Source organism: Acomys russatus, chromosome 5, assembly GCF_903995435.1.
Source record: "Acomys russatus chromosome 5, mAcoRus1.1, whole genome shotgun sequence".
Classification (NCBI taxonomy): Eukaryota; Metazoa; Chordata; class Mammalia; order Rodentia; family Muridae; genus Acomys; species Acomys russatus.
This window is the reverse complement of record NC_067141.1, coordinates 40,692,188-40,714,323: the sequence shown is the minus strand read 5'-3', so window position 1 is coordinate 40,714,323 and position 22,136 is coordinate 40,692,188. Positions and strand designations below refer to the sequence as shown.

Sequence of the window (22,136 nt, the reverse complement as noted above, 5' to 3'; positions counted from 1 at the left end):
CCTACCATTGGGTTGATGTAAATGATATCAAAGACAGCGAAGAGGCTCTTGTAAGTTTCAAAGTAACTCACCTGATTTCAAGAAGATATCCCAAATTGTCCAATTGTCCAACCACTTTTCAAAGTCAAACAATTATTTAAGTGATTCTCAAACAAAAGTCAGACAGGAGGCTGGGGAGTGGGTGTGTGTATATATATATACACCATGCTGCTATGGAAATAATGCTTTAAGACTGAGAGTGAAAGGTGATAGTAGAAAAAGCAGCATCGGAACACTTCAGCATTCTGTGTGCAAGGAGGAGGCTATTGGTGTTTTGGGGAGATGGTGACTCTTACCCACACAGATAATTTTAGGGAAAGGTGTAGTGCAAGAATGAGCACAGCTGTTTTCAGGGAATGCCATCATTTTGCCCGAAGGAAGGTCATTGGTTCCTATATCATCCCGCCTGCTTATTTTTGCCAAGAAGTACCTGAGACCCAACCTCTATGGTTAAGAGGAACAGATTTAATTATGACTGAAGTGACAGGAAATGTACACTCAGGGCAAGACTTTACGGAGGTACATTCTAGAGCTCTCTTACATGTATGTTACGCAAATCTTTGAAATGGTACCACGAACTTTGGATGTTTAACTCAATGGGCATTTTACAGCAATAGTTCCACCTTGGAACAAGACAATACTTGATTAAAATTGTGTCTATTCACCCTGTAACTAGACAAGTCTCCTATAAAGGCATGAAAGGACCAACCCACCCACAAAAGCTTCAACCCAGAATTTGCCCTGCATACAAGATGTATAGAGGTAAAGATAGAGCAGATAGAGCAGTGATTAAGGGAATGTCCAACCAATGCCTGGTCAAACCCAAGACCCCTCCCATGGAAGACAGCCAGCCTCTGGCACTATTAATGATACTCTGCTATGCTTGCAGATAGGAGGCTACCAGAGCTGTCCTCTGAGAGGCTCCATCCAGCAGCATTATGAACAGATGCTGAGACTCACACACAAGCATTGGGCAAAGCGTAAGGAATCTCATGAAAGAGTGAGGGGAGGGAAAAAAGGACCTGAAGATGACAGGAGCTCCACAAGAAGACCAACAGAGCCAACTAATCAGGGCCTAGAGCGGCTTGCTGAGACCAAAGCACCAACCAAGGACCATGCATGGACTGGACCTAGGCCCTCAACACAGATGTAGCTGATGGGCAGCTCAGGCTTCATGTGGGTCCTCCAGTAAAGGGTAGGGACTATCCCTGCCATGGACTCTGTTGCCAGCTTTTTGATCACTTTTACCTGGCAGGACTGACTGCCTTGCCAGGCTACATGGGAAGAGGACATGCTCAGTCCTGATGAGACTTGATGAGTTGGGGTGGATGGGAAGGGAGCTTCCCTTTTCTGAGGAGGTGGAGAGGGGAGATGGGGCAGGGGAAGGGAGGATGGGAGTGGGAGGTGAGGAGGGAGGGGGCTACAACCAGGATGTAAAGTGAATAATTTTTTTTTTGTGTGTGTGTCTATTTAGAAGTCACTGAATCTTCAGCTAAATTAAGAAGTTGTCAATCAAAATGACAAGTGAAATCTAACTCTATGGAACAAAACAATAGGGCTCATGTCAGACTGTGATGTCCGTGGAAATTAATGTCACTCTGTTATTCTTTTTAAAGTCCATCTTTTTCTTTATGTTGCTTTTTACAACATCTGGCAAGTAAGTGGCTTTGTTGTTGGATTTTAGGGCCTGGCACAGTACTCTGTCCTCTTCTATGGCTATTATGACAATAAACGCACGATTGGATGGCTGAACTTCCGGCTACCTCTCTCCTACTTCCTGGTGGGAATCATGTGCATTGGATACAGCTTTCTGGTTGTCCTCAAAGCGTAAGTTTTTAATCTAATTTCTGAAATCAATCAGAATAATTTTGAGAACTGGATATAATTTTGATTCTCTTTCATATCTAGAGATGAATCAGCAACAATGTTAAACTATTCCACCCTCCAAACAGAAGGGTTTGACACAAGCACAGGCCTTTGGGGAACTGCGCATAGTCAGATAGTGGCAGTCTGCAGGGCTGGGAGTATAGTCAGTGGTAGAGTGCTTGTATAGCATGTGTGTAAGGCTTTGAGTTCTAGCCCTAGCATTGAACAACAACAACAACAACAACAACAACAACATTGCCTAGGATTATGCTTCACCCTGGACTACATTTTGCATTGTAGACCTATGGCAACTAAAATAATATTCTGGCAAGTGAATGCAAATTATTTATAACAAGAATTGAAAAAGGTAAACTAAATACATTTGAATTTTTTCGTGGTGATACTGAGAAGATAAATGTAATTTTTATAATGTGATTTACTTAATGACTGTTAACACTTCAACATATAGTCCACATGAAATTATCACTGCAATATTCTTTGACTTCTGGGTACAGGTACTTGGTCTTTTAAGTCTGTTATACTGTCCATAAATCTGGTGCTTGGTAAACTCTCGCTCCTGGAGCATTCACATTGGTAAAGAAATTCCAGGAGCTGTGGCAGCCTTTTAAATTTTCCCAAAGCCAACATTTAAGATGGTGACTAGGCCCCCAACTCCATTTTCCCCTCTCAAAGTTATTCACATCTAAACCAGGCCAGACTGACATTGGACCTCCTCCCGCCATGGAGCTTTGGCCACTAAAGTGATTTAAAATCCTGGCTCTATAAGGAGAGTTTATAGCTTATAAGTGGTATTCACCCCCACTGTCAGTTTTGAAAGCAGCATTTGGTAGATGAAGAATAGATGATATAGGAATGTTTGTATCACATCCAGTTCATTTGTTATGTCTTCTATTGCCACCTACCATCCAGATCATTTATACTACTGGGATAAATATGACTGGATTTATGGGATTTATAAAGAGACAGGGACCTGACTACCAAAACCAACTAAGGTATATGATAAATAACACTGTCTTCTTGCCTTCATTTCATCACCCTCACCCACAAAATGGGGGAAATGTCTACTTTATCTAGTTGAAAAGTTACAAAGTAAAATAAAAAGAAACTACTCTGAGCATTCAAGGTAGAATGTCTTTGTTAGTTAAGGATTCCTGTAGTTTTGGGTCTGAATGTCTTGGGAATTCCTGGCAAACGGATGGTTAGTTGCCTTAATTTTAAGTCTTTTCCTCCATTCTCTTGCCTCTTCAAAGCTCTGGAATCCTGATTATAAATGCAATATATAAGTTTTGAAATCAGGCTAGCACAGGCGAATGTTGTAATGTAATGCAGCTGAGAAAACACCAGTTTCTTCACAGCATTTGAAGCTAATAATCCCAAACTAAAAGTGATTTGCTTCTCAAAACTCTATGTTCTCATCCAAAGCAATTTCATAAGTTAAAATGTTTGGATTTAACTGGTATATTCACATCTATCAAGCTGCTGGAAAGAGCTGAATAATTCATTGAAGACAAGTCGAATGAGGAGCTTATTAATGCCATCCTAGCCTAGGAGGCTTTCCCAAAACTTCTTCACTGCTAGGCTCCCTGACAGCCTCCTCCTTTGCTTCTGTTTAGGAGCCTGGCAATACTACTACTTCTCATAGAATAGACTAAAACATCCTTTGGTACCATACCTTGTTATGTGTAAGCTTTAAATGATGTTAGAGTTTTGTCTACATATACTATCTTGTATGTATGATAAACCAATGTATTCCATAAACTGGCATAAGTATAAACATATAAATATTTTCAATTGGGAAAATGGGCAATATCCACATTTGCAAATCTCTAAGAAAAAAAACCCCAATTTATATTTCAAATTCTATTTGCCTAATACATGTTATACATCATTAAAACCTTTAACTGTTCCTCTATTATTTTATCTTATTTTTTTTAATTTTTGTCTTAGGGGTTTGCTTTTTATTTGTTTGTTTTTGTTTTAGACAGGGTCGCATGCATCCCAGGCTAGCCACAAATTTACCTCTTCCAGCATAATGGGATTTACAAGTGTGCACCACCATGGCAGGTTTATGTGGTACTGAGGACTCAATGCAATGTCTCATGCATGCTAGGCAAGTGCTCTACTGAGCTGCATCTCCAGGCAAAACCTTTATCTCCTAAACATCACAAAGGACTTCCCATCCCATTTTACAGGCTTTTAAATGAAAGGTACTGAAGACTATCTGCCTTTAGGTTTTTTGTTTTTGTTTTTGTTTTTAGATGAAAACTCCCTACCACCTGTGTTCTTCATCTTTCATTGGACCAATTTGTTCCTCCAGTGTGTCTTGTGAAATGAGCTGAGGATATATTCTCACAGAATAGATGGGCAGTTTATGGTTCAGTGGCTTGATGATCATGCCAAGTTTATACAACAAGAACACAGTTTTGAATTCCAATCTATAGCTCAGTGATTCTCAACCTGTGGGTCGGGACTACCTTGGGGATCAAACACACTTTCACAAGAGTCGCCTAAGACCATCAGAAAACAGGCATTTACATTACAATGCGTGACAGTAGCAAAATTACAGTTATGAGGTAACAATGAAATAATTTTATGTTAGAGGGTCATGGCATTGGGAAGGTTGAGAGTCACAGCTCTAACTGCACTGTTCTTTTACTTATCTCTGAGGAGGATTCATCCAGTGACGACAAAGATACATACATCTCTAGCTAGTTTTGAGTGGCCTCTTATATTTTTAAAAATCTATATTAAAACTATTATTTTGTCTACTTTAAGACCCTGTGGAGTTACGTTGCCCTGATAGAGTTCTTGTACTAAATTTTCTTTAAAAAATAAGCTTATCAAACCTATGTATATCACAAGATACTTTCATCATCCAGAACACTCTAGAATCAGGGGCCATCTCACACACTGCTTCCTAATGAGTACAATATTTCTAAATTCTACTTAGATTGTCACTATCTTTTTACTTCTTTTGTACCTAGTTACCCAGAATTATCTGTGACCCACCTCAAACCATGCATGGATGTCTTTCTATATTTCCTGGCATGGGATCTTAGCATGGAAGTTGTGTCTCCCTCTTCCTTTTCCCACCACCAGTTACATTTGGCTTTTGTTGAAATAATCTCTCATATACTTAGAGAAAACAATCAGAGCCCCTCCTAGACTCTATGTTAATAGTAGACTTCTCAGCAATATTTCCACTGGTGGTGATGTTTACTGTTTCTAATGATGAAATTCAGACCCTAAAGTATGCCTTGGAAGGCTCTGTGAGGGCAGCTTATGGGAACATGACCTCCTGGCAGAGACAACACAGCACATGACTGTCTCCTTCTCCTCTCCAAACTACAGTTTGCCCTTCTTTCAAGAGTGCTTGGAACCAAAGGGCAGTGATGTATGAAAGACCTAAAGTCACCACGTAACATTTCATGTCACTGCTTTATGAGTTGTACCTAGAATTATGAGCTTTAAAATGCAAAATTCTTCTCTCACGAAGACAGTCCAGGATGAATGGCAAACATACAAAGTGAAGATGACATTGTCAAAGCTTTTCTACCATCAAGGATAGACCCGGAAAGCAATCCACTGCAAGCACGTGTACAAAAAGCTATCCATAACATTTGTGTTTGTCGGCAAAGATTTTCCCAGTGCCAAATTTACTACTTCTATTCATTTAGAAACAATGTATTGTACATTTATCATGAGCAATCTAGGGAGATATCTAGTACCCTGGAACTTAATAATGAATAAGATGAAGTCTTTGCTGTCATGGTGCTGAGCAAGGGAAGTGGACTGTAAGTAAAGATATGGCCAGTGACTCTGGCTTCAATCCTGTGGTTTTGTAAAAAAAATTTTATTGCACGTTCCCCCCCCCCAATCTAGTCTTTGTCTCAGTTTCTTTTGAAGAATATAGTTGAGACAGCTTTGTATCACTCTGAAAATAATCCTACCTCTCTGTAGGGGATTTATTCTGTCAGTTTTCTGCTAGCCTCTCTAAGTATTAAAATCATCAGTGTGAAGAAGTTTTTGATCACCAAAGAATGAGAACATTGAGTTAAAAAGATCATAAAATTTAAAAAATCAGTTTGTATTATCTATTTATATGAATAAAACTGTTTAAAAATGTTTTTCCAGTCATTGCATTTTCAGTTTACCTGTGACTGCTGTTTTCCCACCCTCTTACCTGCCTTTATTTCTCTTTTCTGACTGCTGAATTAAACTCTCCCTTTTACAGGATGACCAAAAACATTGGTGATGATGGAGGTGGTGACGACAACACATTCAACTTCAGCTGGAAGGTGTTCTGCAGCTGGGACTATCTGATTGGTAATCCCGAAACAGCTGACAACAAATTTAATTCTATCACAATGAACTTTAAGGTAAAGGCACAAACCTCAAAAGCTTATTCTTCAATTTCTAAGAGTAACATTGGGGGGGGGGTGTTCCACGTCAATCATCAAATATCTTGGCAATTATGAGAAAGATGCTCTCATCATTGCTGCACACAAGTCTGATTATGACAGAGCTATCCCATGACCCATAACAACTGTACTTTCTTATGCGACTTTTTTCTCCAAATTTATTAATAAAATGATGCTATTTGGTTAAAATCATTGTTCACTGCTTATTAGAATCAGACAGTTCAAATAATATGATAATACTCATCAAGTATTTTCAGAAAACACCTAGGCCCAGTGTGCAAATTGATTCTAAAGCATTACAAAACAGCTTCAAAATAATATAAGGAGAGCAGAACATAGTTGCATTGACCTGAAAACCTACTACTATTTCAGAGATGGCAGGAGGCAGGAGGCAGGAGGATTAGGAATTTAAGTATAACCTCTGCTACAAAGGGAGTTGTTTGAGGGCAACATAAGCTATATAAAGTTCTTTCATAAAAGCCAAGCCATACACTACTCCTCCCTCTGAAAAAAAGTACTGGGAAAGTGTCATTTAGAATGGAAATTCTCCTAGTGTTATGATTTAAGAGTATGCTCTCTTTCGCTCGTTTGCTACCTGTTATTATTTTTGTGCTGGGATGTGTGAGGCAGGGACTTGTGTAACCCAGGCCAGCCTTAAGCTTGCTATATAGCAGATGCTGGCCCCAAACTTATGATCCTCCAGCCCCCACCAATTCACTTTTCCTGTCAATATTCACTTACTTCATGGGGTTTCAGATTTAGTTTATGTTTGCTTCTTTTTTCTCAGTTCATGATCATTTTCACAGCTGTGTTTCTCTTCAATTCTGTTTTGCCTGGCTGCAGGAAGCCATCATAGAGGAAAGGGCAGCCCAGGTGGAGGAGAATATCCATCTCATCAGATTCCTGAGGTTTCTTGCCAACTTCTTCGTGTTCCTAACACTTGGTGCAAGCGGATACCTCATCTTTTGGGCTGTGAAGCGATCCCAGGAATTTGCACAGCAGGATCCTGACACCCTTGGGTGGTGGGAAAAAAATGAAGTTCGTCTCTGCCTGGTTTTAGCGTGCTTCCAAACTGATGCTTGCTATTTTGTGGGTTGTGTTTCTACAGTTGAATGAGAGACAAAGACGCTTTCTGCCTGCTGCTCCATTCTACTCCCCTGCTTACCCACATCGCACATTTCCTACTGCATTTCTGTCCTGTTTCCAAATATGCACTGTTGGGTTTTCAGTATCAGACAAGATGGAAAGTTAGAACTGGCAGGGAGGAGAGAACGTTTTACAGAGGGGAGGATGGATCTTAGGGGACACTGAAAGGCCAGCTTCCTCATTAGTTTGGTCTTCATTCCTATACCTGTTGCAGAAGAGGCACTCAGACTGCCTGCTTAATTTTGTGTTTCTATGCTTTTCCCAACAATCCCAGTGACACACCTCAGTCTCCACATTACCAAAGCCTTTGTTCCTCTGTGACTCAAAATAGGAAGGCCAGCACTTGGCCAGATTTGCCTGCAAAGAATCTGCCTGGATAGTGTGCAGGAGAGAGGTGATTAGAGTACGTATTTAGAATCACGAAATCATTGGTCCTGAATTATTGCTAGAGCCTGGTCACTTTCATAAAATGATTCTGTGTACCACATGACATCAATTAGGACTTGGGTATTTTCAAAGCATGTGAAGATTTATGCTATGAGATGTTTAGGTTTCCCAGATGGAAACTTTTGCCAAGCTCTATAGATGGAAGAATTTTTGAGATGATGTTCATAAATGTACGATTTCTTAGAAACATATTGGCTGGCAAGTGATACAGCTGATATATTTAAAAGCCTCTACATTAAAAACAGTATAGAAACGTCAGAAGTGGTAATAGCAGAAATGAACCACACATTTAGAGATAACAGCATTACAGTTGTTCTGTGGAAACCTGTAAAGTGGCAGGTATTAAGTAGAGGGACTGACTTTTTTTTTCCCCTTAAAGGACAAAACCAACACAAAGCATTCACTAAGTTTGTTTTCAAAATACTCTCATAATGTTAACAGTAAGTATAAGCAAATTGCTCATGCTGCCTTGGCCCATGGCACGTTGGTCATAGTTCAGTGTAAATAAATCATATTAAATGATGGATGGCTGCTTGTCATTTCCTCCTTCCTGTCACTCAGGAGGCCAAGAGGGAAGGTTAGTGAATTTTCAGCCACCTGGGCTACATAGTGAATTCTAGGCCAGCTTTTCTCAATATCCAGAAAAAGAATTATTCTTTGTAAGAACTGGTTTAATATCTATTTTGGAGGAAATCCTGAGCTCTACATACAAATGAAGACAATGATGGAGACTTAATGTAACTCCATCCTCCAACTGAAATGGATGTTAACTTGTCTTTATGCAGAGCTGCACAGAATCAGCTAAATGTTCAGGTTCAGCTGAGAATATTTCATGCTGATCTTACATTATATCACACTGAGGTGTATGTCCTCTTGATCATCCTGATAGGGTGTTCTCAGTAAAAATGTACACAAAATAGTAGTTACATTCTAAATTTATTCCAGTGGTTCTAATCAATCAAAATGTACAGTGTGCAGGGAGAACTAAGAAAATGCTTAGTGCTGGCAGTTTGAGCCAGGCATTTAGAGAACAAGTCACAAGAGTTACTTCCAGTCTTTTCCTCCTCTTTAACTATTGACAAACAGATCGTCTTCAAAGTGCCATAGATCAGCATATCAGTAGTCATGCAGAACAGTGTGTTCTCTGGGCAGAGTGATATAAATTGCTTACTCACTATACCAAGCAAACATTAATATGGGCACATACAGAAACCCACATACATAGCTTGTAAATATGAATTGGGCATTGTCTTTGCTGTTTAACTGAGACCAAATACTGAAAATGCATGACGTATTCTTTGGTTTTATAAAATATCAAAGGAGCCTAGCTGGAAATCTTCCCATCATCTGGAGGAAAGCAATACTAACTGAAACACCCAATCTCCGTGTCTCTTCGCAGATGAACATGGTGATGTCCCTCCTGGGGATGTTCTGTCCCACCCTGTTTGACTTATTTGCTGAACTGGAAGATTACCATCCTCTCATCGCTCTGAAGTGGCTCCTGGGGCGCATTTTTGCTCTGCTTTTAGGCAACTTGTATGTATTCATTCTTGCCTTGATGGATGAGATTAACAACAAGGTGAGTGCTGTGCCTGGATTGCCCTTGCCATCCGTAATGGTAAGCGCCCAGTCTGCAGATTAGCAGCAGCGCCTTTGAACACCGTGCTGTTATTTTCCTTCCCACTCTCTTTGATTTCTAGATTGAGGAGGAGAAGCTTGTGAAGGCCAATATTACCCTGTGGGAAGCCAACATGATTAAGGCTTACAACGAGTCCCTCTCTGGGAACACCACAGGACCACCCTTCTTTGTTCACCCCGCAGATGTGCCTCGAGGACCCTGCTGGGAAACAATGGTGGGACAGGTAACATTATGAAGAGAAGTATGTGTCATTGGTGGACCAATGGGATGATATTTCTTCCCAAACTAAGGCCTTTTTTGTTGTTGTTGATACTAATAAAAGTAGAGGCAGTTTATTGAATATTTAACATTCGCTGGCTCCGAATTTCAAATGTATTAGCTCAGGGAGACTTCACATGTATCCCCTGAAGATAAACACTTTTTCTTTTTAGAGCACGTTTCTAGCTGTGTATAAAAGGATAGCTTACAATCATGTGAAGAGATTCGTGCCACCTATTATATTCTAACAAAGCACCCAAATTTAGATACAGGCTCAGACGGCATTCACATGGAGCTCATCTCAGTGTTACTTATTTTTTATGAAAGAGGCTCTTTGACTGTATAATAATACACTAGTGGTTTTATAATATCAGTTTTTACCTAACAATTTCCCCTTAAGCCTTAATGGAAAGGATATTTTAAGTTATTTGTTTTTGTAATGGTTATGTAAGTGACCCTAGTCTAACTAAGACTAGTGATGTCTTATCAGATAAAAGAACCAAGGCCTCGTTGCTTACTGCCCAGTAGAAGGAAATAAACTGATCACAACCAACCAAAGATGCTGTTTCAGAGTCTCCCAGCTCTCTACAGATCTATTTATGTTTTGTGAAGTTTGTAATTTTATCTCATTGGAGAGAGAACACTCTTGGTGCATTCAACCTTATTTCATCAAGTACTGCAAAATTTAAATGTACCTTAGTGTTCCTAGAACACAGTAGTTCAGCTGTATTAGTCATGTCATCTCTGAGTTATTTGAACAGATTTTTAACTTGTATTTTCTGTAGGATAAGAAAATCAATGTATTAGCACAAGTCTTACCGAAGCAATGCCATGTAAGCAAATGTGGACTCAAAAGACATCATCACTCTTGGTCTGATGTCCTTGAGACCACAGTTAAACCAATTGTAATTTTAATTATTGGCGGGAAAGTTAAGTAAATAGATACGCAACACTAGAATTATATGGTTGAAGATGCAATAGAGAATGCATAGTCTGATAAAATATCCTTTTTTATTTTTCTTTCAGGTAAGCTTCTTTCTTAGTGAGTGATACTAGATTTTCAGGCCTCCGCACACCATACATGCTTCTAGAAACATACATAATAAACTAAACGTTGTCTGCACTTAAAAGAGAGTTCTTTGTGGGCTACAGTGTGGTGAGCAGTACGGGCAGCACGAGTTGCTCACGTGCTAACTCCTGGAGCCCATGAGCCTGCTGCCTTTATTTGTCAAAACAGACTTTATAGGCATAGGAGCTTATCAAGATGAATGATCCTAAACACCTTTGAGGAGGTCTAACAAAATCAGGCAGGGTTTCCCTATAAGAGGGGCACAGGGCCAATGTCGGAGGATTGAGATCTGGCAATGGAAGCAGTGGTTGGGGTACGTGCTTAGAGATAGAGCCAGGGGCGGTGGCTGAAGGACTGTGGACAACCTCTAGGAGCTAGACAAGTTAGAGAAACAGACTCTCCCCATGTCTGAACTTTGATTCTAGACTTCTGACTTCCAGAGCAGTGAGAAAATAGTTGTATTTGTTCAACCTCATTTGTGGCAATTTATTCTATCAGAAACAAGGGAGGACTTGTGGGTCTATGTTGCTCTCTGTGAAGCAGGAGCTGATGAGCTGTTTATTCACCTAACCCACCCCCTAAATCTTTAGTCCCGCATTTGAGGACTGAAGAATTTAGGATGCACAGTTTTCAGAATTACTGTTTTGAGATGTTCTCTCCTGCAATGGGCTTGGGTGCCTTTTCACTGACAGGCAAACGCCTGCTGAACAAGATCAGTAGAATTTACTGTAAAGAGTTAGATGGGCATTTCTAAGGCAAGGAGACATTAATTAGACATGACATATCATTCTAAGATAAATTTATATTTGTGATGTAGAAGCTTCTATAACATCCCCTCATCATGTGAACACACACACACACACACACACACACACACACACACACACACATGCATGTGTTTAATTTACCCTCTCTAAGGCCACAGAACATGCTATGTGTCTCAGAACATGCAGTGTGCTGTTTTATGAGTCACATCTGTAGCAGGTGTCCCATGTCATTGTTGTTCCATTCTCTTCCTTCTTCCATCAATATTCTGTTAAAAGACATTCCCCTTCCCCTGCTGGCTCTGCTGACTTTTTCATAAGTGTTTCATACCCCTTTGGAGAAAAAAAAAGGCAGAAAAGAAGGGAAATACAGAATGCAGAGTAGGTCATTGGGAGCTAGGTGAGCGAAGGTAACATGGTGGATACACAGCTTTGAATGCTGGGAAACTCCAGCTCTCTCGTGATATCTCTGTCTCCACCCTTGCATCTGCTACATTTCTACCCTTTAGCCACTGAAAGTGAAGAAATACTAAAGGCAGCTGGGTTTTCATAATTATGAGGGTGTACTCTGAAAGCCCCTGGCTCTGTGGGAACATTCTAGATGTTTGCTCTTTTCCATGAATACCTTCCACTTTGTTCTCTTTCCATGATGCTGTAGCATTCAAAGCCCTCTTGGTTCTAAAAATCTCCAATATATTGGCTCTCCTTTCAGCTCTGCAGTGTTTATCATATTTGAAAGACAGACAACAGAACCTTTCCTGTGGGCCAAGTAGGCATGGGAAGTTATTGCTGAGATTGTGTTTTAAAGAAGAATAAGAAGCCAACTGATGTAATTTTCACAAAACTGGTCCAAATTTTAACCCCCCCTTTTTCTTCTTTTTTTTCTTTTTTTTTTAACACATTTTTATTGAAAGATAAAATAATTCATATTACATCTCATTTTCTATCCCATCCCATACATCCTCCCATTCCTCCCTCCCTCCCACTTTCACCCCAATCCCCCTTCCCTATGACTGTGACCAAGGGAGACCTCCTCCCCCCTCGGTATATATTATCTATCAAATAAGCATGGGATGATTTTATTCCTGGTTATTCTTGAATACCTGGAATGAGGTGTTTTGTTAAAAATAAGTCCACCCCACATATCTTGCTCTATTGATTTTCAAAACAGTTTTTTTTCAATCACTGTTGTGGTTTGAATGTGAAATACCCTCCATAAGCCCATGTGTTTGAAAACTTGATTGTGATCTGGTGCACTGTTTTGAAAGGTGATAGAACCTTGCTGGGGAAAGTGGGTCACTGTGGGGAGGTCTGGGGAGACATTAGCCTGAGCCCCATTGCTGTTCAATCTTTGCTTCCCAACTGTGTTGGTAATGTGATCAGCTACTTCACATTCATGCCACTATGCTTCCCTGGTTAATAGACTGTATCCCCTTCAACTGTAAGCCAAAGAAAAACCCTCCCCTCTTACATAGCTTCTTGTCATGAGTTTGGCCCACAACAAAGAGAGTAATTAATGCAAGTACTTTTTAAACAACCTCATTGAGGTATATAATCCACATACCATATACTTTCCACTTTAAAAGCATGGAATTCAATGCCAGATACAAATCTAAAACTTCTACGTGGCGAGTATTTTTATATTTTGTTCTTAACTTTAGTGTCATTAAGTTTCTCAGTGGAAAGAAGATTCTGGTAGAGCGCTTTGAGGATGGAAACACTTAGTTTGAGAGTGACAAAATACAGGGAAGTTATTTGTCATTTACTAGATATGCCTACTTATTTTTTTTTTATTCTATCATTAACTGTAGTCTTCAAGCCAGTGACTTAGAAATGCAACAGTTTTGACAATAGGGTCATCTGAAGAGAGAAATGCGTGCCTTAACAAAAACTGTGTCATACCAGGAATTTGTGCGTCTCACCGTTTCCGACGTTTTGACCACTTACGTCACGATCCTCATTGGTGACTTCCTCAGAGCGTGTTTTGTGAGGTTCTGCAACTACTGCTGGTGCTGGGATTTGGAATATGGATATGTAAGTATGATTGCTGACTTTTCCTTTATCAGGTGTTTTCCCCTCTGGGATTCATTGTCTACACACACTCAGTAAGTGGAAAGGTGCCTCAGTGCTGCATGAGCGAGGTCACCTTATGAGATGTCAAGAAATAAAAATCTCCTCAGTACAGTTATGATTTAGAAGAGCCCAGACTTTGGTATCTTGGTTTCTAACACCGAAGTCAAACTAGCTCAGGCTCTTTAAAGTAATGGACCTTGAACTGCCAGTTAAAATGTTGAAGGGAATCTTGGCCTCACAGTCAGTTCCTCTCCCATGAAGCTGGTTGGTGCCGAGACGAGATTGCTACAAACTGTATACTCTACACATCCCTGTGAATTTTGCTGTGGGACTGGGTAATTATCATGCACCAGCTGCTATGTAGAACACGGGAGGATGAAAGGATTCAGTGAATATGGCGTTTAGCTTTTTGAGGCTTACAGACTAAGAAAAGCCTGACAGAGACAGCAGCAGGGGATGGTGGAGATTTTAAGGAAGACCCAGTTTGCTGATAGGGCTTTACTAAATGGAGCCCAAGGGCAGCCTAGTTTCCTGAAACACTAACGCAGGAGTCTGTGCACCTTCTGATGTTGGCTTTTTGTCTATGCCCAAGACTTAGGAAAAGTGGCAGAGCATACATGGTTTTGTCGTCTAACATGCCAAGAGATTTCATTGCCACTTTATGCTAATAAAATTGGTTTCAGTTAATTCTTAGAAATAGGAATTGCAGAACTGATGATGTTAAGCCCTCATTAGCTTTGTGGGTATCCTGAATGTGCCCAAGATACCTTTTAAAGGGCTCCCAGTGCCTAAAACAGTTGGTTTCTCTTCCTTATGCCTCAGCCTATGTTTTAATTTCTACCTTCGTGAACTTTCTAATTTTCTTTCTTAAAAAATTTTTTTATTTTAGGTATACAGTGCTCTGCCAGAAGAGGGCATTAGATTGCATTATTGATGGTTGTGAGCCTTCATGTAGTTGCTGGGAATTGAACTCAGCACCTCTGGAAGATCAGTCAGTGCTCTTAACCTCTGAGCCATCTCTCCAGCCCAACTTCCTAATTTTTAAACACAAGAAGGTCTTTTCATTTGCACTTACTATTTCTCCTTCCAAAGGATGCTGGTACCCTAGAATCTGGCATGGCCAATCCCTTCTTGTCACTAAGTACTGCGTTAGTATGTCACTTCCGCAGGCTTCTCTGACCTTCAGTCTAACGTAGTCCACCGAATATTAGGGCAACTTACAGTTTTGCTTCATGCACAAGATGTACAGTGATGCTACATTTCTTTTTAAACTGCTTATTACCTGTCTCCTCTTACAGTGAGGTAATTAGAAACAAAAACAAAAAAGCCAATGTCTGTTATTTGAACCAGGCTAGTCACATGGCAAGTGTTCTGTGCTGACTGTGGGGTTGAACTTGGACGTCCACATCCTGATACTAGCAGGGTAGCAGCGGCAGCTGGAAGAGAACTCTGTCTCTTTGTAGGCTGGACCCACATACTTGTTGTGCTTGTGTATTCTAAGCCATCAATGTTTCTCTTTCCACCAGCGAAGGAGTGTTCTGCTCAGGCGATCTCACATCTATCTCATGCTTTCTTGTGTGTAGACTAGGCCCCCTTCAAGGTGCTGGGCTACATCTTTTGCCTGTCTGACTTTGAGACAGTACCTTTTATTAGATCATCTCTGTCACCCTCACTTAAGGTGCCCCCTTGGATGAGGCAAGAGCAGTTAGGTAATGTTCTCTGGCGCATGGCAGTGAGGTAATGCAGCAGATTCCGGATGCCCCTGTGCAGCACTCCTCTGCTTGCTATGAGGTATTCATCTGGCTGAGATTCATTTCTCTCTTCTTTGCCTGATTCAGCTCTTCTGAGGCAGACACAAGAGCTGCCATCTCTTTCGTAGATCATGACTTGTCTTTTGTTTGCCTTTTATCCCTTGTTGCTTTCTTTTTAAGTGGTAGAAAAGTTGACTGGGAATATGACCTGGATGCATAAAAGCTATAATTAAATGACTGTAATTTATTATTTATCGTGTGCTGACAGAGCTCTTGGGTTAGCACAAAGTACAGGACACAAGTTTCTGTTTTTAAGTCATAAGGAAAGAATTTTCTCTCGCATTACCTTTGGAAGGTTCTTTGAAGGAAAGCACAGAATCAAAACAAGTTATAAAATGTTAATGTTGGATGACGTATCTTTGTTGTGGATCATATCCATATCATTCTGCCATCTGACTGATTAACTTCCTGGGAAGCCTACTGGTGCTGGCTACTGTGAGCAAACCTGTGCAAGGTGCTGAGGGGTCTGGGGAAGAGGAAGCTGGAGGAGGCAGCTTGGGCCTGGAGTCTTCATTTTAATCTGCTTGCCCACTGTTTAGATATTTTTAATGAGCTAATATGTTTAAAACTGGGAACTTCTAGATAAAACATCTTCTTTGTTGACATATTAGGAAACTTGGCCATATTAGACTCGCTGTCCCAAAAAGGCGGGGGGGGGGGGCGCAGAAGCTTAATGGTAGAGATTACCACCTTCTCCTGTTATATTTATTCTTCAATCTTACAAACACCAGTACTCTTGTCTTGCAAAGGCCTTGTGGAGGAAGTGAGGTTTAAGTTGACCTTGAAGGTTTAGTAGGATTTCAACATATGAAGAAGAGATTCCCCGGAAGGGACAAATGAGACATATGCCTAGAGATGAACCACACAGTGTTGTTCTGTTCTTGCTTTAGACCATCCGGTTGACAAATTTGGTCCATAAAGCACTTGCCAGGAAGGGAAGGAAAACTTGAGATGGGGTGAGGAGACATTCCCAAGCATCTTCAGGAACTGAGAGAAAATGTGGCATTTCTGTCACTTTACATTATTTCGTTGTTTTTTTTTGGAATGCCAAAAAAATTTAGTGAGATTAATGCAGAAAAAATAGAAAATATAATAAAGTTAAATATAAAAATAAAAATCACCGTAGTATGTGGTGGCACATGTCTTTAATCCCAGGAGGAAGAAGCAGGCATATATCTGTGAGTTCCAGGCCATTTACGTTGTGTGTTTCCAGATATACAAAGACACATAGTGAGTTCCTGTCTCAAAAATAAAATAGAGAAATAAAGATAAAAATAATTGAAGGAGGAGTGGGTGGGGGAGGAGGATTGGGAGGAGAAGAAAGAGGGGAAACTGCTGTTGGGATATAAAGTAAATAAATAAATAATAAAACAAAATAAGATAAGTAAATAAGATAAAATAAAAATAAGATTACATAAATAAAATACAATAAGGAGATATTAGAAGATGGAAAGATCTCTTATGCTCATAGATTGGTAGGATTAACATAGTAAAAATGGCCATCTTATTAAAAGCAATCTACAGATTCAATGCAGTTTGCATTAAAATTTCAACACAATTCTTTATAAATCTTGAAAGTGTAATTCTCAACTTCCTATGGAAAATAAAAGACCCATGATAGCTAAAACAATTCTGTACAAAAAAAGAATTTCTGCAGGTATTACCACTCCTGATTTTAAATTGTACTACAGAGAAGCAGTAATAAAAACCGTATGGTTTTGTCATAAATGCAAACAGGTTAATCAACAGAATTGAATTGAAGACCCAGAAATAAACCCACACACCTATGGACTCCTGATTTTTGACAAAGAAGTCAAAACCATACAAAGGAAAAAAGAAGGCATCTTCAACAAATGGTGCTAGTCTAACTGGATGTCTGCAAGTAGAAAAATGCAAATAAATCCATATTTATCATTCTGCACAAATCTCATATCCAATTGGATCAGAGACTTCAACATTAAACCAACACACTATATCTAATAGAATAGAAAGTGGAAAATAGCTTTGAGCTCACTGGCACAGGGCATAACTTTTTGAACAGAACACCAACAGCCCAGGCACTAAGATTAACAAATAATAAATGGGACCTCATGAAACTGAAAAGCTTCTGTAAGGCAAAGGACACCATCAACAGGACAATATGGAAGCCTTCAGTATAGGAAAAAATCTTCACCAATCCTATATCTGACAGAGGACTAATAATAAAAATATAAAGAACTCAAGAAGTTAAATACCAACAAACCAAATAATCCAATTTAAAAATGGAGTACAGATCTAAACAGAATTCTCAACAGAGGAATCCCTAATGACTGAGAATCACTTAAAGAAATGGCCAACTTCCTTAGCCATCAGGGAAATGAAAATCAAAATGACTCCGAGAGTCCACCTTACACCCATCAGAATGGCTAAGATAAAAACTTTACATGAAAGCACATTCAGGCGAGGATGTGGAGCAAGGGGAACACTCCTCCATAGCTGGTGGGAGTACAAAATTATATAACCACTTTGGAAATCAATCTTGTGGTTTCTCAGAAAATTGGGAATAGAGCTACCTCAAGACCCAGCTATACCACTCCCAGAAGATGCTCCCCCGTACCACAAGGACACTTGCTTAACTATGTTCATAGCAGCTTTATTTTTAATAAGCAGAACCTGGAAACAAGCCAGATATCCCTCAAGTGAAGAATGGATAGAGAAAATGTGGTGCATTTATACAATGGAATAAAAAACAAAGATATCATGCATTTGCAGGCAAATGGATGGAACTAGAAAAGATCATCCTGAGTGAGGTAACCCAGATCCAGAAAGACATGCATGGTATGCATTCCCTTATAAGTGGACATTAGTCATAACGTAGGGCCTAAGGAAGGGTGGGGTCATCCAATGCTTGGGTCTCATGCAGTAGAGGAAATTAAATAGACATCTGAAGTAGATGGAAGGAGGGAGCTGTGTGAGAGGAGTTGGGGAGAGTAACTGTGGTGAGAATCAGGTATGGGGAAAGCAAGGGTGGGCAGTGGAGGGATGGGAGACGGAGCCCCTGGAGAGAGAACAGAAAGAGGTGGGGGAGAATTTTGGAGACAGGAGAGGCTCCTTTGAGTCTATGAGGGTGAACCTAGCTGAGATCCCTAACAGCAGGCAACATGAAGCCTGAAGTCACCATCTCCTGTAGCCATGTGGGACTTACAGTGGAGGGAGGGTGACACCAACCCACCCATAAAATCTTTGACTCAAAATTTGTCTTGCCTACAAGAAGTGGAGGGGTATATATGAAGCAATGATTGAGGGAGTGGCAATCAAATAGCGGCTCCAACTTGAGACCCACGCCATGGGAGAAAGCCAGTCCCTAACACTATTAATGAAACTCTGCTATGCTTGCAGAGAGGAACCTAGCATACCTGCCTTCTGAGAGGCTTCATTCAGCAGCTGATGGTAGGCCAAGCTCTGAGAGTCTTGTGGAAGAGTAGGAGGAAAGACTGAGGAAGCTGGAGGGGTCAAGGACACCATAAGAGAACCTACAGAATAAACTAATCTGGACCCATAGGAGGGGCATGGAGACTGAACCACCTAACCAAAGAGCTTGCATGGGCCAGACCTAGACTCCCTAGACATATGTAACAGATGTGCAGCTTGGTCACCATGTGGGTCCCCTAACACTGAGAGCAGGGTCTATCTCTGACTCTGCTCCCTGCCATTGGATCCCTTTCTTCTCCTAGCTTGGCTGCCTTATTTGGCCTCAGTGGGAGAAGATGCACTTTGTCCTGTTGTGACTTGAGGTGCAAGGGTGGGTTGGTACCCCTTAGGGCCCTCCCCTCCTCTGAGAAGAAGGAGAAGTTAGAAAGGGGGAGAAGGAAGTGTGAAGGCAAGACTAAGAAGAGAGGAAGTAGGGGCCTGGGATCAGGCTGTAAAGTGATTAAATAATGCAATTTAAAAAAATAAGTAAAAACAAAAGTAAAAATGATCAGAGGGGTGGGTGAACTCTAAGGAGAGAAGGGAAGCAAAACTGCTGTCGTGATGTAAAGTAAGTAAATAAATAATAAAACAACTATAAATAAAAACACATAATCTAACCATTAGTGAGATAATTTAAATTATCTGAATTAAATAATCTTAATATGACTTAATTGTACATAAATATTATACATTTATATATTCCATTACACATTAAGGGCATCTCACTAGGTGTATCACCACATCTTAATCTTAATAACATCTTAGCTCCCATGCCGCTTATTTGTGAACCAAGAACTGAACCCAAGGCTTTGGTCTCTAACACCAATTCACCATCATAGCTTTTTATAAAATTAATATATTTTTATTAACATAGCTTAATTGAATAGAACAATCAAATTTGCTATAATATTTAACACATACTACAACAATAATATAATATACTTTTTACTGTAGTTACCCCTTACTTATTCTTCCTCTATTTCCCCATCAATACCCCTATATTTTAATTCCATGTCTATTTTAGGCCCCCCTACATTCCACGCAATGATAGAAAACATTCAATTCCTATCTTTATGAGTCTAGCTTATGTCTATCATGATTCGTACTTTCATCAACTTTTCCACAAATGTCACAATTTTGTTCTTTTATGATATGATTTTTATGTTCTTCAAATGGATTTAGAATAATTTACAGTACTTTGTTGTCAGTGAAACTATATCCATTTTTGTTACAATAACTATCATGATGATATTTATTTATATTAATATAAGTAGACACCACTTGTTCCTTATGATAAATTTCCTTAAGTTGATTTGTTTGGTCAGATAAAAAGTACCTTTTCTCTCTTTAACTCTCTTGTTTTGTTTTTGTTGTTGTTCAACAGTTCAGTCAAGAATGTCTTGACCTAGCATTTAATTTACACTGACAACAAGCTTGGTGTTTATCAGCAAAATGAGTCAAGACTATGAAGCGATGTAGGATTGAGTGCTGGCATGTGTGAGCAAATCCACAATCTTCTTTATACTTGTATTTTCAAGGGGACCTTTGAAACCATGAGAGATTTTCTTGAGATCTGATGTACAGAGTCAACATTACCCATATACGTGTATTATGTATAGTTAGGTTATTTGAGTGGAGACCCAGTCATTCAACCTTCTGTAACATTGTATTTTTACTTCGTACTTACTATATATCAGAAGTGTTACAAATAATTTAATTTATAAATTATATTTTCATTCCATGTAAAGCAAACCAGCAGTGCTGTGAAGTAGGTATTATTCTTACTCCACAATAAACTAAGATTTAAAGAATGTTAAATCATAGAAATAAAGCCAGATAGTGGTAGAGATACAAATAAAGGCTCTGTCTATTTTGCTTCAAACACATTTACCACATTCCCACCGTGATGAACTTTCACTGGAACCCAGGATATTTATAGACTCTACCAAAGAATGAATGTAATATATGCCTTTTTAAATTGTAAATGCTCCCTGGGTTATAAACATCACACTCAGTAGAATGGACTAAACACAAGTGGGTAGAGGCTAGAAGATAGAAGATGCTCCCTAGGTATATATGAGGGACTATGAAATTGTCATCAGGAACACAGCATGATATAGAGGCAGTAAGAAGGCTTGGGCATACCTTGATGGAACATGAGTGACTGTGGATTGCCTACACAACAGCCTATGTTTGATGTCACCTTCTAGTGTGTGGGTAGGCTCAGTCTGAAGCTAGCACAGCCCTTCTTCTCAGCTAGGTTAAAGGGCAGCGCCTCAATGCCTGAATCATCCTGGTAGATGAAGCTAAAGCTTATCCTATGTTTGTGCTTCTGAAATTTATCAGCATCCACAGAGAGCCTAGCAGAATTCAGGAGTTCTATTCACTAGCTCTGGGTCCAGGATCAGAAACTAACTTTGATTCCCAGCTCCTTGGTGACCCTGCTGATCCCCAGTCTGGAGGCCACACACTGCCCTGGAGCTACAACCCAGACTAGCCTATAGCATCAGGTGGCATTGTTCAGCTGTGGGAACTGGAAATTGTGTGAAAATGTTCAGGCAGGTCATTGCAAAGGCAGAACACGCTGATTCCGAGATCCTGGGTTCCATTTCATAGCCTCTGTGTGGTGGCATTCTGCTCCAGATAATTCTATTTGCAGGGACACGATGGAGCTCCCCAGAGTCTTTGGCCAGTGAGCCATAATATATCTTCCCTGGGTAGATGTCTTATTCTAGCCCACTGCAAAGTCCCCAAAGCAAAACAATATGGCTGCCATCCCCTTGGTTATCATCTGCTGACCAAATACAAATAAGTTCCTCTGTTGGTGGCAGGGTAGACGAGTGGCCATGGGTGAACTTCTTAGACTTCCCCCGTTACATTATCTCAGGTTTCAAGGAAACATGCAGCGTTCTCCCTTTCTCATGTACCATTTCCCCCATTTCAGAGGCATGTAAACAAATATATTGCAAATTAATTTATATTTGATGAGGTATTTTTTAATACTTTAAAATGTAATATAATCTTCTGTTTTCAAAAAGCCTGCCTCTAGAAGAATGAACCCTGAGCTGTATGCACATGTGCATACCTTCTCTGCCTTCTCATAAATATGTTATTTTTAGGGTGGGGTGTCAT

General features: G+C 40.0%; 1 protein-coding gene across 1 annotated transcript in view; it reads left to right on the top strand.

The window, feature by feature from the left end:
- The window catches only part of Tmc1 (transmembrane channel like 1), a 141,898-nt gene that overhangs the window by 97,750 nt on the left and 22,012 nt on the right, over positions 1-22,136 (top strand). Inside the window, exons 9-14 of the mRNA XM_051146932.1 lie at positions 1,724-1,866; positions 6,161-6,305; positions 7,191-7,385; positions 9,340-9,519; positions 9,641-9,802; positions 13,576-13,704. Coding sequence (XP_051002889.1) covers positions 1,724-1,866; positions 6,161-6,305; positions 7,191-7,385; positions 9,340-9,519; positions 9,641-9,802; positions 13,576-13,704 — 954 coding nt within the window. The remainder of the gene's footprint in view (positions 1-1,723; positions 1,867-6,160; positions 6,306-7,190; positions 7,386-9,339; positions 9,520-9,640; positions 9,803-13,575; positions 13,705-22,136) is intronic.